At 35.7% G+C, this 18,838-nt stretch overlaps 2 protein-coding genes across 2 annotated transcripts; both read right to left on the bottom strand.

Moving 5' to 3' along the window:
• Positions 1–4,333: 4,333 nt before the first annotated feature.
• LOC147391308 (ethylene-responsive transcription factor 5-like) lies at positions 4,334–5,692 on the bottom strand. The gene has a single exon (XM_086417113.1). It carries the CDS (start codon positions 5,640–5,642, stop codon positions 4,578–4,580), a length of 1,065 nt encoding a protein of 354 aa, XP_086273239.1. The 5' UTR covers positions 5,643–5,692; the 3' UTR covers positions 4,334–4,577.
• An 8,527-nt stretch (positions 5,693–14,219) lies between these two features.
• Positions 14,220–15,387, bottom strand: LOC147391307 (ethylene-responsive transcription factor 5-like). Its single transcript, XM_086460099.1, has one exon. The coding sequence runs from the start codon at positions 15,344–15,346 to the stop codon at positions 14,339–14,341; it is 1,008 nt and encodes a 335-aa protein (XP_086316225.1). The 5' UTR covers positions 15,347–15,387; the 3' UTR covers positions 14,220–14,338.
• Between the last annotated feature and the right edge of the window lie 3,451 nt (positions 15,388–18,838).

Genomic DNA, 18,838 nt, shown 5'->3' with positions numbered 1-18,838 from the left:
GAGGGGTACACTATCCTGGGATGTACGGTAGGGACCACCAAACTCATACGTGGTATGGGACGCGTATGAGAGTGGAGTCACAACTGGAATCCGGGTCTATTCCTTTCTTATCTTTACCAGTGAACGTGTATTGTAAAGGTGGTCGTATATGAGTGGAGTGTCATTTGGGAATCACATGCACGCCTGATAGGCATAGACGAAGATGATTAGTCAGTGATCACTAACAATCTAGTAGTAGTCGAACGTTCTGACACATCGAAAAGAGACCCATTGCTTACGGTCACGTCAAACGGCCAGCCTGAGCCGGATAAATGGTTCCGCAAGCGTGGTAGACACGACCAGCCACAAAATCAGGAACTACGATGTTATTGGGGAATATCATGTCCTGACTGGGAGCGATCCAGTCGTGAATCCCAACTCTTTAATTCCAATACTCCACCACTTGTATTATGTATCTGTTGTTATATTTCGAATTATAAACTGAAAAGCATGTCTATCGTTTTAATGTTGTCAACGGTATTTGCATAAAATGGAAAAATGTATAATGAATATGGATGATTGATGTTATGTGAAATTTTTAGAACTGTTTAGTTGCTCATCCCTGGCTATATGTACCAGTTGATCGTATTTTATCTTGTAAAACCTTGCATGTATTAAAATGTTCAGTATGCTTTATTCGATCATGCTTAGGAAGGGTTATTAGTAGGAATTGGCTGTGGACTTACTGGGTAACCATTGTTACTCACCCTTTCCTTCCTATTTTTTTTAGTTTCAGTACTTGCAGCTACCGAGACAGGCGTAGAGTCAGTATTTGAGGAGTATCTGGTCGGTCAGATCGACGATCAAAGTTTATTGCCTGGTGAGCACTAAGGCTACATCCGTTAGAATTGCCAGTTTCATCCAGGATGTATGTAGTTTTGGATTGAGAGTTTAGGCCTATGTTAGTGAGAGTATTTGTAAGCCTGTATATTGATTAAATCTTCCGCACTCTGATCTACTTACATGTTAGATGTAATTAGCCTTCCGCTGTTATTTTCCTGTATCTACATTTTATATACAGGTTTTGTTATAAATTGGTTTATCAGGTTTGAGTTCCGTGAAACGCTAACATAAACAGAGGAGACCATGCCGAAATTTCGAGGTGCCACCTAGTACCTTGGGATTTGGCCTTGGGATTTGTGTTAGCGTTTGGCGGGGTGCCACACATGGAATGCCAGCCCACCATCTTCCTTATCTCTTGTTATCTTCTTCCAACTTATGCAATGCATCTTGTTTCTCATGCTCGGACCAACCCACAAGAATCTAACACAAATACTTTCTACCCCTTTCAACACTTTCTTAGGCAGCATCAACATATTAGACCAATAGACCTGCATGCTGTTGATTATCAACTCGATTAGCTCCATCCGCCAACTAGAGATAAAAATCTCACCTTTCAGGTCTTTATCTTGCTTGTGATCTTGGTGATAAGAGGTTGACAATCAACTAACTTTAGTCTTGAAGAAATTAGGGACAATCTGAGATACTTAACAGGGAGAGAGGCTTCTACAATCTATAAGGTGTTGCTGATACTAATTTTGTCGTTGATCCATCCAGGCCCTCTTCCTTTCAAGACTAGCATTCTGCCCATAAATCACACTCATAAGGAATTGGTGCCCCTCCCTATGGCTCCCTTTTCGTAGTAATTATCTTATCTGATTTATAAAATAACTCCATCTGGACCATGTTGTTGTTCCAACCGACTCATTTCCTTTCCTTCAAGGCATTGGTGTACTTATCTTCCATATCCCAGCTAGGCCACACCCTTCTCGCAATGCTAACTTTATTGATTTTCTTTACTCTTGTTTCCATAATCCCATGACATCTATTTGGTTATTCTTAATGAATCTCCTAACCTCTTATTGCTTTCATTCCTCTAATGTTTCAGGTGGCACACTTCATTGAAAAATCTCTATATCCACCTCCTCCTCTACCTCATGCCCCTCTCTATGCTTTTCTTGTTCCTTCATGGCTCTCATTGCCTCTTTGATTTGCATCAAAAAAGGGAGCCTGTTGGCTTGCTTCATGAAAATTTCATCTACTCTCAACTTGTTAATGTCTCTACTATCCCACTTCTAAATTTCAACACTCATGTTGTCTTCCCATCCAAAAATACTATAGATCTATTGGAGAGAGTGTTGGACTTCGAATTAGGTGTTTTATTTTTTTACTTTTGTTGTTATTTATCTTTTCTAGGGAATCTCTCTCTTCATAACCCCTCTTATCAACTCCCCTCTCTCTCTCAGGAGTTTTGTTTCTAGTCTCCCCTTGCTCCTTAGTATGGTTCCCTATATGTGATGACTCCTCCCATTCCATCTTTTGCTAGGATAGATTGACATCCTCTTCCCTTGTTCTACCTTTCTCCTTCAAATTGTCTCCTAGGCTTGTATTGGTTTGAGAAAGGATAATTTTCCTATTGTGCTTGTTGGGGATTGTAGTCCTGTCCTCATTTTCTCTTTGCGCATCTTCCATTTCTGTCGAAGGTCCCTTCTCAGTAGTTGTGCGTGGAGCACCTTCCATCCTGATTTTTGTATGGGTGCAATGTCCTTCCAAGTGGCCAAAAGTACAACAAGAAGGGCACTTAGGAGGCATCAAGTGGTATTCAATGAGACCTTAGTATGAGCCTCGTCATCCACTTCCACATAGATCTTGTTAGGTAGTTCATTTGCAGTATTTATTTCCACACAGACTCTAGCATAAGACAACCTCAAGAGACCTTTAGTAGCACTATCCATAAACAAGGGTTTTCCTATCGTGCTAGTTATGTAGCCTAGAGTGTTAGGGTGCCCGAACTGGTTAGGGAGGTTATGGAGCTTGATCCAAATAGGGATGGCTATTGTTTCTAGTTTTTCTAACTCTATTTTGTTCATCCATTCCTTTAAGACCATGAGTCTTCCTACAATAAACCATGGCCCCCCTTGAAGGGCTCTCTACCTGTCATTTTCATCCCCAAGCTTAAAAAAGTATAACTAATCTTCTTTTAAGTAGGTTTTTAAGCTTCCTCTCGGTTTCCAAAGTTTGTTGATTGCATTCTTCACAACTGCGTAAGAGAACTTGTGTCCCAAAAAATAGTCTACTAAGCTGCCCTTTCATTCTTCCTCTCCTACCTTAAGCATTTCTTTAGGGTATGAGATGAGATTTTTGTTACTATCTAGCAATTGGTGGTGGAAGGTAAGTTCACCATGTCTTCTAGATGAGGTTTGGTTTTTGCTCCCAATAACCCTGTCCAAGACAAAAACTTGATATTGGTCTTAGGAATGGGCCTCTCTATGGAAGGTACTACTGTGGCTTCCTAGGTCCAAGTTACCTGACTATGGGATTGAGCTACTGCAGTGGCCCCCACCCTGGTTATTATTCCCACCTCGTAGCCCCTTCTCAAAATATTGGTTGATTGGATGTCTTTCCTTCCTACAGTGGTCTCATGTAGCGGAGCTTCTATGGAGTTGTTGGGCACATGGTGATGTCCCTCCAAGTCAGATGTGTTCCCTCCTGTTTCAGGCATTTCGTCGAACAACTTCTAGCCATGATCTCTCGTCAAAAGTGGTCCCCATAGGTGGGTGACAGAAGGTTTCTTCTTTCCAAAATGTCCAGAGGGCTTCCAAGAGAATGGAATGGGCAAACACTCCTCTACCACATCCTCTATTTCCCCTACCCCCACTAGTGCCCTTGACCGACCTCCTCCTCCTCTTGGCTTCAGATTTACTCCTTCCCAGGTGTTCCAGTGTTGTCCATTGTATGCTATTTCATTATTCTCCTCAGTGCCTACCAATTCAATATCGTAGTCTTCTCTTAACTAATTATGTTTAGTTTGTGCTGGTCTGATCCTTTCTCCCAACATCTTAGGATTAGTTAATGCCATTACACCATCTCAAAAGGAGACATTATCTTCCACTACACATTACTATTGCTGTTAGTATATTCGAATTTCATCAACACTAGTATCAGAGTTATTTATTTTACAATGTCACGCAATGATTTGCTAGAACTAAGATTTGTGATTTTGAAAGTTATGTGCTAACCTGATGAACCAATGGCATGACACCAAGTGTATTAACTGAGCTAAATTGATTGGTCACTAAGAGAAAATTCTGAAAGAAAATTTGAGAGCAATTTAAGTATTTTGTTTTTAATAACGTTTCAGTACACATGGCATTGTGCCATTGGTTCATCAGCTTAGCACATAACTTTGTAAAAACAGCAAAGCTCTGTTCGATTTACTATAATCAAGAAAGATAATTTTGTTTTTTTTTTTAAAGAGAATTTGACTTGAAGTTAGTGATCAAATTGTTGAAGATTCTCTTAGTCATATTTTATATTTCTCATTAATTTATTGAAAACTAAAGCTATAATTTAAAATGATTCCCAACAATTGATCATTGCTGTCCTAATTAGTGAAATATAAAAGCTAACCCAATCCAATAATCAAAATATTATTTCTATATTAGCCTTTTTAATTAAAAAGAATAAACAAATAATTTCTTAGTAAGTATACTACTGAAGACCATCAACCGTATATATACGAAGTTGACCGTTATGTCTCATATGACCATAAGTTGTGGATAACCAAAAGAAGGATGTGGAGATAACGGCGACAATGGGGGAACGTTGAAGATACCCTTAGCATCCATGCCTTCCCAAACGGCCGTCCAGCTTGACGGGGTTAACGGACAAACACCACTAAGGGTCTGTGACTGTATATTGTCAGATTCTGCCGAACTCTCCTTCTTAACTTCTAAGCCTTCCCAAAAGGCCGTCCAACTTGACGGAGTTAACGGACAAACACCAGTAACGGTCTGTGACTGCGTGATGTCAGATTCCGGCGAACTCTCCTTCTTAATTACCTTGGTTAGTACTTGATCTTTCTCTTCCGTTTCGTAATCTCTGCGTCTTTTCTGGCTAGAATTGTTTGCCGGTAGGTCAGATCGGTTAGCTACAGTTTCGACTTCGTGAGGGAAATTGAGGATCGCTTTGCTTCCTCGCATCTTGAAAGCTGCACGATCGTAAGCTTTAGCGGCATCAATGGCGGTCTCAAAGGTTCCAAGCCAAACCCTAGATCCTTTACGATTCGGATCTCGAATCTCCGCCGCAAATTTCCCCCATGGACGTTGCCTCACACCTCTGTAGTGTTTATTGTCGTTGAGATGTGTTGCTTTTTTATCTGGAATAGTTGCGGCTGGTTGAGATTGTTGGGCGAAGTCGATCCACTCGATCTTCTTCATGGGAGGGAGAGAAAGCTTCAATGAAGGTCTACGATTGTTGAAACTCGATTGAGAACTTGAAGTTAGGGTTTGAGGCTCTACAGGAGTGGAGATTTGAGGTTTTGTTTCGAAGAGATTTCTGCTGCTGTAGTCTTCGTTAAGCTTCAAGTAATCAGAGACTTCGATTTCTGATTCTGAAATCAGTGATTCAGAAGGTGCTAGGGAGTGGAAATAATCGTTAAGGAATAGAGATTCAGAGGTTTCTGTTTGGGAGCAGAGAGAATCAGATTGAGAGGCGAAACTTTCTGGAGGGGTTTCTTCATTAATTGATTCAAGAGAGGAGAAATCTCCTAAGAGATGGAGTCGGATGTGATCGAGAGCTGAGGCTTCGAATAGTGTCTCCATGAGAGAGTTTGAGCGAAGTTGAGAGATGAGAGATGAGAGTTGAGAGTTGAGAGTGTAAGAAAGTAAGAATGGTATTTATAATAAAGGGAGATGGAATTTGTTGTGTTCAGAACACAGAAAAGCGAGTTTCAAACGTGGTTCGTAGTTGGGAGTACGAAGCATCGTTTTTATTTGAATAATTTTGGAGGCTTTAAATAATCCAAGAATTACCTATCTATTTCTGGGTTACTTCTGTGCTTGCTCACAACTTTGAAGAACTGAGTCCGCTTTAACTCAGCCAAAAATTTGAACGAGTCTAATCATCCCAGCTCGTTAAGCATATGATTATGACCGGTACCCATTTCATTGTGCACTCAATAAATAAAAAAATAAATAATTGCAGTCTATTATCATCATATTTCTTGATCAGCCAATCATATTGTCATTTTTCATCATCATCATCTTCTTCTTCTTCTTCTTCTATGAATTGTGACACGAGAGAATTTCGAATTCGATTCACCCCAACTTTAGGAAAACAGGGAACATGAAAGATGAATGAAATATATACTAATTAAAGAAAATTGTAAAAAATCCACGCCTAAAATGCAACTGGTAGGATTAAGATATTAATTTTAAACTAAAAATTAATTAAAAAAGTGGATTTCTATTTTGAAGTTGGGATACAAACCACAACTTGTGATTTGCAAGTAACTTTCCAATGATGTTCCTTGATCGAAGTGAGATCTAGTTCAGATATTAATCTATCCCTATATCTGCCAAGATTCAGCTTATATATTGTTTTGAGGAAAATATTTTTAGGATTTTCAAAAATTAAGTCATATTTTTAGGATTTTCAAAAATTAAGTCCTTCAACGACTTTCATATAAATGTCAATGTATATATCCCTATATAAGTAAGCAATTACTACATTCATAAGTCTCATATCAATTTTTTCAAAAACTACGAGACTTATAAAAATAACAGAACTTAATTGCATCCATAATAGGGGAGTATGTCTCTTCATAGTCAATCCCGAGTTTCTGCAAGAAACCTTGTGCCACAAGAAGTGCTTTATAATTATTTTTTTGTCAACATTCATTAATGTTACATGGTTTCGTATCATCATTACCCTTAGAGATTTTAATAGCTATTACAAATGAAAATATATCAATCGATGATCATCTTTTTGCAATCTCACATTTATCTTGAATATGTATAAAATCATAAAGATCTCATTATCAATAGGTACATTTGCCTCTTCTAGAGTTTCCATCATCACTTCAGCGACTTGTGTAACCTCTTCTAGGGTTTTCGTAATCACTTCAGGGACTTGTGTAACCTCTTCTGGGATTTTCGTAGTCACTTGAAGGACTTTTGTAACCTATTATGGGGAAAGTGGATCATTTTTACATAATCTCTTCTTGAGTGCTATCTATAATCTCTTCAAGAGTATTAAGTATAACCTCTTCAGGATCTTTATTAGGGCATGAGTTTTTATTTGACCTCCATTTTTGAGAAATTGAGTCTTTGAACCTATAGGTTTGTCATGCTTCTAGCATACAATAGATTCATTTGAACTTTGTCCTACTGGGACATTGATTCTGACTGGTATGTATGACTTAGTCACTTTGGCTGTATTATTAAATGCATCTAGCATTTGTTTTGCAATCTCTTGGAGATGTAATATTCTTCATACCTTGTTTTCACATTGAGTAGTATGAGTGTCCAAATGAGATAAAGTGGAAGTATTCCACGTTAATTCACATCATTCTTTAGGAACAAATCATTCTGGAAGAACATTTTTCTTCCCATAATGACAGGAAAAAAATCTCATTAAATTGACAATCCGCAAATCTAACGGTAAACACATCACCTGTTAGAGGTTCTAGATAACGAATTATAGAGGGTGAGTCAAATCCAACATAAATCCCTAAACGACATTGGCGGCCCATTTTGGTACGTTGTGGGGGAAGTATAGGGGCTTGCACTGCACAACCAAATCCACACAAGTAAGAAATATTAGGTGGAGAACCCATCATAACTTGTGAGGTGAAAATGGGTGATCAGCAGTTGACTTAAGTCTAATTAACTTAGACGCATGTAAGATAACATGCCTCCACGCAGAGACAGGTAATTTGGATTGCATGAGTAAAGGTCTTACAATTAGTTGCAAACGTTTGACCAAAGATTCTACTAAGCCATGTTGGGTATGGACATGAAGAATTAGATGTTCAACATCAATTCCTATTTATGCACAATAATCATCAAAGACTTGAGAAGTGAATTCACCTGCATTATCTAATGAATGGCCTTAATGGGTTGGTCATTGAAAATGTGCTCTAAGTATAATAATTTGAGCAAGTAATCTGGCAAATGTCAAATTACAAGAAGATAGTAAACAAACATTAGCCCAATGAGTATAAACATTTATTAATACTATAAAGCATCTAAAAAGTCCTCTAGAAGGGTGAATTGGTCCACAGATATCACCTTGGATCCTTTGTAGGAAAGATGGTGACTCAGAAGTAATTTTAAGAAAATAAGGTTAAGTGATTAACTTTCCTTGTGAGCAAGGAGTATAAAAATGATCACCAGATATGGTAAGTTGTTGGTTTGTTAAAGTATGTCCATGAGAGTTATGTATGATCCTACGTAACATATTAGATCCAAGGTGACCAAAACGATCATGCCAACTTATCAAGGGTTTTGGATCATTGAGCTTTTTTCTCATCTTGAACTTCTGATTCATGACAAAGTGTGATTCTTCAACACCAATTGTTGTATAGTACAACCCCAAAGAGAATACAATGAGTTTTTCTAAGATAAGCTTCTGACTTCCAATATTAGAAGTGTTATAGAGGAATTCTTTGTTACCTTCATTGCTAGTTTCAATATGATATCCATTCATTCTTATATATTTAAAAACTAAGCAAATTTCTTCTAAAATTGTTTGAGTATAAAGCATTTTGAATGAATATGTGGGTACCTTCAGGTAATATCACATGTACTTTTTCAGAGCCCTCAATGATTTGCATAGGTCCAACTAGGGTTCAAATCTTAGCTAGATTGTCAATTAATTCTAAGAAAAACTTGTGATTTTTCAAAATGGTATGAGTAGTTGCATTGTCTGCAAGACAGATGTCTTCTTCATTTGTTCCAACTCCTAGATCCATACCTTAAAAAAATGGATAAGTAAAATAAATATTCAAGCAAAGATTATATTAACAAATTTCATAATAAAATTTTGATATCCAAATAGATTCGTTAAAAATAACATATCCAAAAGAAAAATAACTAAATTGAGAGTAAAGAAGATTGAACCTATGTCAATTTATAGTAACATTGTTTCAAATTTAAGAAAAATAATAATAACTTAGGTCTTCGGGACCGGTCATGGGATTTTTTCAATCATGGCATTGAAAACCTGATTGTCGATAGGATGTCTATTTCATCTTCAAAGAAGTCATTTACATGGAGGTGAATAATGTCATCCATCCAATAGTCTACTAGACATTCCACAATGTGGGTTTTGAAATCTTTCTTTGAGGCTTGATATTGTTCAATTATTTTCTTGGACAAACAATAGGTTTGTAGCCAATTTCCAATTCGTCCACATCTATAAAAAATGTCAGTGGGATATGTTGATTTATTAGGAGAAGTTGGGCCTTTGTTATTCCCAATAGGAGGGGCATTCCACTTCTAGTGGTTTTTTAAATTGACTCCTTTTTGTGAACCTATACGGTGGCACCCCAAAAAATTCCAGTATGAATCCCCATAATTCCATACCAAAATTCGAGATATTAAAAACTCTACCCAAATGTGATATTAACATAAATACAATTATAAAATGATAAAAATAATAATATGGTAGTGGAAAAAATAATAATATATAACTAAAGAATATCAGAGTGCGGAAACAACCTCAATTCTAAAATATGATTCACTTACATTATTCTAAATACACATCATTAACAAAATAAAATAAATAACTAAATCATAAGATATCCTTAAGCAGATGGTGACTGCAACTCGTCGGTAATGAACTTTAAGTGCTAACTCGAAATTTACTCCTCAAGACTAACTTCAAAATCTGACAAAAGTAAAAGGGTAAAGGATAGAATGAGTAATAGGGAAGTTACCCAACAGAAAACAAATCTCTCAAATTAATAGTTACTTAAATAAATGGGGGAAAATCTTTCCAAAATATTTTTAGAAAGATATGTAAGTTTTTCCTTGTAAACAATAACAAAAATGGTTAAATCATATTACACTTAAATAACCGCAAATCGTGTCATAAAATAAAATTTATGAATTAGACAATAACTAAAAAGTAATAAACATTTGTATCCTTGTCAACCTACCAATTCTATTTTCAAAATAGTAAATAAAATATCGAGCTTCAAAATCTTATGAAATATTTTAAAACAAAATGTAAGAAAATCTAGAAAATAAATAACTATTTTCAACAACCTATAAATATTCAACTTTAAAACTTCATTTTTCAATTTTTAACGAAACAATTCTTCATCATAAAGTAAACATATTAGAAATATAACTACAATCACTATTTAAAATAGTTAACCACATAAAATTTAGATTTTATAAATTAACATATAGCAGGTTCAATAATTAAGTACAAACAATGGTAGTGTGTTTGTTAAAAGCGTTGAGAACCACAACTGGATATCTCTTACTCAGGATCTAAATATATTACAAACTTCATTGATGTGGAATCCCATCGTTAGTTCTTCATTTTGTGACAGATCGTTGCACTTACCATACTATAGTAATTATTTATCCAGTTTAGATTGACCGTTAATTGTGACCATAAGATATAGGTCTTTTCACAAAGTGTTAATCTGTTAAACTATTCTAGACTGTTAATGATCATTGACTTGTCATCTTCATATAAGCCTATCAGGCGAACATATGATTTTCTAAGACTTCTTTACATTTTCGACAATTGTCGTTATATCACATAATTCATCGATAAAGATAGAGAGAAAACTTTTGGATCTCAATTGGGATGTTAATCCCTTATGCATCTCATACTACATAAGAATTTAATATTACAACCATTCATCCTAAGATAGCATGTCACTTCGAACATGATATGACAGACTATCCTTTCCGATTTTCGTAAGTTCTTTAACAAATCTCAAAATAACTATATATGGATATCTTTTATTTTAAAAATAAAATAAAATAAAACATAAAAGTGTGTGGAATAGACATCCAATTTTCTATCATGTAATAGTCCAACCCGTAAAAATAAACAATACTTATCACTAGGGGTGCACATGTGTAGACACCCCATTTTTGCATCCGCCTGATTAATCAAGTCGTCAACCCGATCGCAAAGGTTCCCAATGATGGATGTTTATTCCAATGCTTCATTTTGTTACCAGATATGTTTCAGAAATCCGGATGAGGTATCTCGAACTGACAAAACTTAGAAATCACGCTACGCTAGGTAAATACGACCCCAGAAACATAGAAATCATCATCTTGTAAACCAAAAAGAAGTTTCACGATTAAAAATCACTAAAAATGACCAAATTACCAAAATACCCCTAACATCAAAACAACCCTAGAGCTTACATTACGCTTAGGAAAACCCATTCAAACACATAAAACAACAAATCGAAACCAAATAAATCATTCACCAATTTTCACAAAATTGACAAAATTACGAAAATACCCCTCATAAAATTCACGATCATTTCACACACAAAATTTCATAAATGATAAAAATCAACTTTTTCATTGAATTCCTTACGAGAAACTGATTCCAAAACATCCTGGAACATTGAAAAACGACTTAAAACGTAAAAAATCCTCTCCGAGGGTAAAACGGTAATTTCACAATTTTAATAATTAAAATTTTCGAAATTAATAAATAAATCATTAAATAATGTAAAGTGAAACATTAATAAAATTAATTATAAAATTTAAACCAAAAAATTGATCAATCAGACTTTCAAAAAAAATTGTCGATGGTTCGCAAGATATTTCTTTACGGACCCCTCCATTTGGGGGTCCAAAGAATGAAAGATATAATAGAGGGGGGTTCTCCAAAAATTTAAAGTCAATCAAGCAAGACTAAAGTCAAGATATTAAAGTCAATCAAATAAGGCTAAAGTCAAAATTAAAGTCAATTAAGTAAGACTAGAGTCAAGTATTAAAGTCAATCTCATAAGACTAAGGTCAAAACCTTAAATCAAAACCCTAATCTAAACTAATCAAGTCGATCTCATAAGACTAAGGTCAAAACCCTAAATCAAAATCCTAATCTAAACTAATCAAGTCAATCTCATAAGACTAAGGTCAAAACCCTAAATCAAAACCCTAATCTAAACTAATCAAGTCAATCTTATAAGACTAAAGTCAAAATCCTAAAACCCTAAAGACTAAGTCAAAATCCTAATTGAAACCCTAAAAGAAACCCTAATCAAACCCTAATGCTTCTAAAAACTTTATAAATAAGAGCCTCCACACTCTATTTTCGTATCAAAGAAAAAACCCTAGGAAAAGTAGGTAAAGAAGCCTTCATAGCCTCCCCAAAACCCTAATTTTGGAGCCCCAACTCCTTCCCTAACACCTTACTCCGATTTTAGCCTAAAAAACACCCAAAAACCTCTCAAAAACATCCCAAAAATTCACAACAAATTTGAAGCACTCAGATCCAAGAAGGAGATACCTTACCTCGGAGATCAGGAATCAGATCCGGAGATAGAACGAAATAAGGAATATGGTACAAGGAGCCATTCTAACTAGATCTGAGGGAATAACACTTTTGCAGATCAAAGGTAAATTTTTTTTAATTTTTTTTTAATCTAGGTTTATCATTAGCAATGTAGATCTATTTGGGATAAATAGAGACCGGCATTGGCCGGGCGGGGTTGGTGCCTAACACCTTCCAACCCCGTAACATGATCCCCGGATTCAGATTTCTATAGTAGATTAGTTTTTTTTATCCATTGTAGGGTCAATTTGGTTCCTAGACCGTAATAACTAGGTGGCGACTCCCAAACCTCAAGGGTCAAAAGCGGATCCGCGCACCCCGCGGATCGAGGGCGCTTTCAACATGGTTTAGTTTGGTTCGGGTTGTAGGCAAATTTAAAATCGAACCAAACTTGATCGGTATACAAATCTGAAACCAGAACCGAACCGACAATCTCTTAGAATCGAACCAACCCAAACCGACCATAATTTGGTTTCATTCGGTTCGGTTCTCGGTTCTTTAAACATATAACCCCCACCACATACATTTCAAGTTTGCAACCCTCACCACAGGAGCATCACATGAACTCCACCACACATTCATTTCAACCCCATTTCTATAAACTCAGCCACCACAGCTTAGCAATATAACACCACAACCCTTTAAGAAGCTTTGAAAAACTCAATCCAACATGAGTTTTTTTTTTTTCCAGATTCGAGGAGAGTGAGAGTGGCTCGATTTTTTTGAAGCGGAGATGAGAAAGGGCTGCTATTGTTGGTTTTTTGTTGAGGTTTTCTTGTGAGATTGGTGAGATTTGATCTGTGTTTCTTTCTTGAAATATCTTTGTTTCCTTCTCAAAATACTGGTTGATTGGATGTCTTTCCTTCCTACAATGGTCTCGTGTAGCGGAGGTTCTATGGAGTTGTTGGGCACATGGTGATGTCCCTCCAAGTTAGATGTGTTCCCTCCTATTTCAGGCATTTCGTCAAACAACTTCTAGCCATGATCTCTCGTCAAAAGTGGTCCCCCATAGGTGGGTGACAGAAGGTTTCTTCTTTCCAAAATGTCCATAGGGTTTCTAGGAGAATGGGCAAACCCTCCCCTATCACGTCCTCTATTTCCCCTACCCCCATTAGTGCCCTTGACCGACCTCCTCCTCCTCGTGGCCTTAGATTTACTCCTTCCCAAATGTTCCAATGTTGTCCATCGTATGTTATTTCATTATTCTCCTCAGTGCCTACCAATTCAATATCGTAGTCTTCTCTTAACTAATTATGTTCCATTTGTGTTGGTCTGATCTCGTCTCCTGACATCTTAGGATTAGTTAACGCCATTACACCATCTCAAAAAGAGATATTATCTACCACTACACGCTACTATTGCAGTTAGTATATTTGAATTTCATTGACACTAGTATTAGAGTTATTTATTTTACAATGTTACGCAATGACTTGCTAGAAATAAGATTTGTCATTTTGAAAGTTGTGTGCTAAACTGATAAACCAATGGCATGACGCCAAGTGTATTAACTGAGCTAAATTGATTGGTCACTGAGAGAAAATTTGAGAACAGTTTAAGTTTTCTATTTTTAGTAACTTTTCATTACACATGGCATTGTGCCATTGGTTCATCAGCTTAGCACATAACTTTGAAAAATATAGCAAATCTCTATTCGATTGACTATAATCAAGAAGGATAATTCTTTTTTTAAAGAGAATTTGACTTGAAGCTAGTGATCAAATTGTTGAAGATTCTCTTAGTCATATTTTATATTTCTTATTAATTTATTGAAAACTAAAGCTATAATTTACAATGATTCCCAACAATTGATTATTGCTGTCCTAATTAGTAAATATAAAAGCTAACCAATCCAATAATCAAAATATTATTTCTATATTAGCCTTTTTAATTAAAAAGAATAAACTAATAATTTCTTAGTAAGTATACTAATGAAGACCATCAACCGTATATATACGAAGTTGACCGTAATGTCTCATATGACCATAAGTTGTGGATAACCTAAAGAAGGATGTGGAGATAACGGCGACAATGGGGGAACGTTGAAGATACCCTTAGCATCCATGCCTTCCCAAACGGCCGTCCAGCTTGACGGGGTTAGCGGACAAACACCACTAAGGGTCTGTGACTGTATATTGTCAGATTCTGCCGAACTCTCCTTCTTAACTTCTAAGCCTTCCCAAAAGGCCGTCCAACTTGACGGAGTTAACGGACAAACACCAGTAACGGTCTGTGACTGTGTGATGTCAGATTCTGGCGAACTCTCCCTCTTAATTACCTTGGTTAGTACTTGATCTTTCTCTTCTGTTTCGTAATCTCTGCGTCTTTTCTGGCTAGAATTGTTTGCCGGTGGGTCAGATCGGTTAGCTACAGTTTCGACTTCAAGAGGGAAATTGAGTATCGCTTTGCTTCCTCGCATCTTGAAAGCTGCACGATCGTAAGCTTTAGCGGCATCAATGGCGGTCTCGAAGGTTCCAAGCCAAACCCTAGATCCTTTACGATTCGGATCTCGAATCTCCGCCGCGAATTTCCCCCATGGACGTTGCCTCACACCTCTGTAGTGTTTCTTCTCGTTGAGATGTATTGCTTTTTGATCCGGAATAGTTGCGGCTGGTTGAGATTGTTCGACGAAGTCGATCAACTCGATCTTCTTCATGGGAGGGAGAGAAAGCTTCAATGAAGGTCTACGATTGTTGAAACTCGATTGAGAACTTGAAGTTATGGTTTGAGGCTCCACAGGCTCCAAGTAATCAGAGATTTCGATTTCTGATTCTGAAATTAATGATTCAGAAGGTTCTAGGGAGTGGAAATAATCGTTAAGGAATAGAGATTCAGAGGTTTCTGTTTGGGAGCAGAGAGAATCAGATTGAGAGGCGAAACTTTCTGGGGGGGTTTCTTCATTAATTGATTCAAGAGAGGAGAAATCTCCTAAGAGATGGAGTCGGATGTGATCGAGAGCTGAGGCTTCGAATATTGTCTCCATGAGAGAGAGTTTGAGCGAAGTTGAGAGAGAGAGAGTTGAGAGTGTAAGAAAGTAACAAGGGTATTTATAATAAAGGGGGATGGAATTTGTTGCGTTCAGAACACAGAAAAAGCGAGTTTCAAACGTGGTTCGTAGTTGGGAGTAAGAAGCATCGTTTTTATTTGAATAATTTTGGAGGCTTTAAATAAATCCAAGAACTATTTCTAGGTTACTTCTGTGCTTGCTCACAACTTTGAAGAACTGAGTCCGCTTTAACTCAGCCAAAAATTTGAACGAGTCTAATCATTCCAGCTCGTTAAGGATATGATTATGACCGGTACCCATTTCATTGTGCACTCAATAAATAAATAAATAAATAATTGCAGTCTATTATCATCATATTTCTTGATCAGCCAATCATATTGTCATTTTTCATCATCATCATCTTCTTCTTCTTCTATGAATTGTGCTCCATACTTATGGTTGTGACACGAGAGAATTACGAGTACAATTCACCCCAACTTTAGAAAAATAGGAACATGAAAAGGTGAAATATATATATTAATTAAAGAAAATTGTAAAAAATCCCACATGTAAAATGCAACTAGTAGGATTAAGATACAAATTTTAAACTAAAAATTAATTAAAAAAGTGGATTTCTTTTTTGAAGTTGTGATACAAGCCACAACTTGTGATTTGCAAATAATTTATCCAACTGATGTTCCTTGATCGAAGAGAGATTTAGTTCAGATATCAATCTATCCCTATATCTGTCAAGATTCAGCTGATATATTGCTTTGAGAAAAATACTTTTTGGATTTTCAAAATATCCATTTCTACCAAAGTAATACAACGTAGCTTCTTATAAAATAAAAGGATTATGATGAAAAAAATATAATAGAATAACAATTAAAAAAAAAAAAGTACAATACAAGAATGTTAAACAATCTAGAACCATCTAGACCCGACCTGAATCAAGCAATTCGGGTTGGGTCTGATCCAGATTAATTGAAAGTAAAATGATTCGGATATGATTTTATTTTGTAGGATTCGAATGCAGATAAAAAATTATGTATCTGAATACGGATATACCAAGATCTAGCCCAGCTCCAACCCATTTTAAGACCTACTTAGTGGAGTATTCTAGTATTTAACGTAAATGTATTTTGTGGGCCCACTCAAATTGAGAGGGTGTTCCACAAGTTTTAAAGTTTGAAAACTTGGGTTCGTTTTGAGTGTCCAACAAGTCAAGTAAAGTCGAATCAAATAAAAATATATTAAGTCTATAAATACTTTAAAAAATAATTTTTAAAATTCTTGAATAAATAAAAATGTTTATTTTTATACTCAACCAAAAAACAATATACATACACAAATATTTCATATAGCCAAATAACTAGATCGGTTTTTGATCTGACTCACTGCATTTTTAGTTGATTCGGCTACATCAATGAGTTGATCTGTCGAGTTTGGGTGCCGTATCTCTTCGAAATCCAGTTGAGGCTCCATTGAGTTTTGAGTCAACTCAAGGAGTTTTACAACTATGACTTATGCAAAGTCCATACACTTAGGTGTGGAGAGAGTTTTTTGAACTTCATAGGAGTCTTTAAATAATTCAGATTAAGAGGGTTTTAAAATTGTTGAAATTAGTCGTTCTTCACTTTCGTTGTGTCTGGGATCATTTACTTGTAGGCATATAAGGATGAAAATGTCTTAGTGTCGAGAAAACTGGCTTGGGCGCTTAAGATATATGCCTTGTTCTCTAATACGGGTATGAGATTACGTTCTGATAACTTCCTATTCAGTTAGCCATTACATGACAAATTCTTTATATATCCGAGGCTCTCACATATATAGTGATGCCAGGCTCTCCACAAAAGCAATTCTATAGGCTGTGCAAGCTTCTTCTCAAGGTAAATTCCAGCTCTAGTAGAATATTAGGAAATACTAGAGTAGTTCCTAATGTCACATATCATCTAAGGCTGTCATCCTTGTGATGATTCAAAAGAGACAAATGTGTTTTAAGAATATCTACAATACCAAAAAGGAAAGGAAATTTTAGATCATTTTTAATGTGTTAATCCTGAACTTAACTAGAGTATGACTTTTGATCTAGAATTATTATTAGGAAAATGCTCATGTAACATTAAAATTTGATATCAATTGTCACATTATTGACGTGGATGTATGCACATAACCATAGAAGTTTTTCATCGAGATACGAATGAAAAGCATCTATGGCTATGTGGGCACCTACACATCAGCAATGTCAAAATGATGTCAATTTTAATGTTACTCAAGCACGAATGTTATTATTAGATATGCTTTTGGGATACTTTGTGAAAATGGAAAAAAAAAAAAAAAAAAAAAGATTTTTTTGTTCTCAATTTATGTAATCATATATGATTAAAAATATTTAAATTATGGGTGAATTCATTCATCTATGTAACAATTTTTTGCACTGAATTTACCTTATGCATTGGACTTTTCAAAAATTATGTAATTGAGTACTCTAAAAAAAGGTTATATTGGAAATTTCACAATAAAAATGTTTTATTTACATTGATAGATAACTTTATCTGAACATATTTTAAAATTATATCAAATTAGTAATTTAATCGAGAGTTTTATCCGTTTATGTATTTTTCATCTTGTGGAAATGTATTCAACCAAAATATTTTATCATTTTATATTCTTATTTTGCGTTTTGAGATTGTTTTAGTAGTCTTTGGGTTGAATATGAAAACACCCTTGATCCACGTGTGCGGATTCTTTTTTTAGTATTTTGAGGGTCGCTACCTAGTTTTACGGTTTAGGAACCGAAACATGACTCAAAATAGATAAAGAAGTACTGATCTACAAAAAAAACCGGGTCCGGGGATCACTTTATAGGATTGGAAGATGTTAGGCACTAATCTCGTCCGGGGAATGCCGATCTCTACTTTCCTAAAAATTTACATTGCAAAAATAACGACCTATAAATTAAAATAAAAATTAATACCTTTTGTTTTACTTGGGTGATTGCGCCGGTTGATTTTCTCAGAGTTGATGAAGAGCGTTCCTCGTGCGAGTCTTCATGCTTTTGTCTTTGTCACTAGACCCGCTTCCAATCTCCGAGATGAGATATTTTCTATATCTAAATATTTTTTGGATGTTCTAGGTGTTTTGAGAGTTTTTGGGTGTGTTTTGAGTAAAAAATGGGGTTTGGATACTAAGTAAAGACTTGGGATTTTAGATTTAGGATTTTGGAAAAGTTTAGGAGAGTTTTTGACTTATCTTTCCTATGATTTTTCTTGACCTGCGAGTTTAGGTTGTAGAAGCTCATTTTTATAGAGCTTTTTGGAAGTTTTTCAGTTTGATTAGATTTCTTCAAGATAAGGTTAAGTTGTTTAGTTAAAGTTTAATTAGGTCTCTTGAATTAGGTGTTTTAATTATTTCGTATAATGAAGATTTTTAAGTTTTTTTAGAGAACCCTTCTAATTATACTTTTAATTCTTTGGGACCCCAGATGGA

This window comes from Akebia trifoliata, chromosome 11 (genome assembly GCF_017979445.1).
Source record: "Akebia trifoliata isolate Shusen 1 chromosome 11, ASM1797944v1, whole genome shotgun sequence".
Classification (NCBI taxonomy): Eukaryota; Viridiplantae; Streptophyta; class Magnoliopsida; order Ranunculales; family Lardizabalaceae; genus Akebia; species Akebia trifoliata.
Note: the sequence above shows the minus strand (reverse complement) of the source record. Positions and strands in the feature narration are given on the sequence as shown.

Coding starts and splice junctions, on each gene's coding strand:
- LOC147391307 (XM_086460099.1), bottom strand. CDS start 15,346: ATGGAGACAATATTCGAAGCCTCAGCTCTCGATCACATCCGACTCCAT.
- LOC147391308 (XM_086417113.1), bottom strand. CDS start 5,642: ATGGAGACACTATTCGAAGCCTCAGCTCTCGATCACATCCGACTCCAT.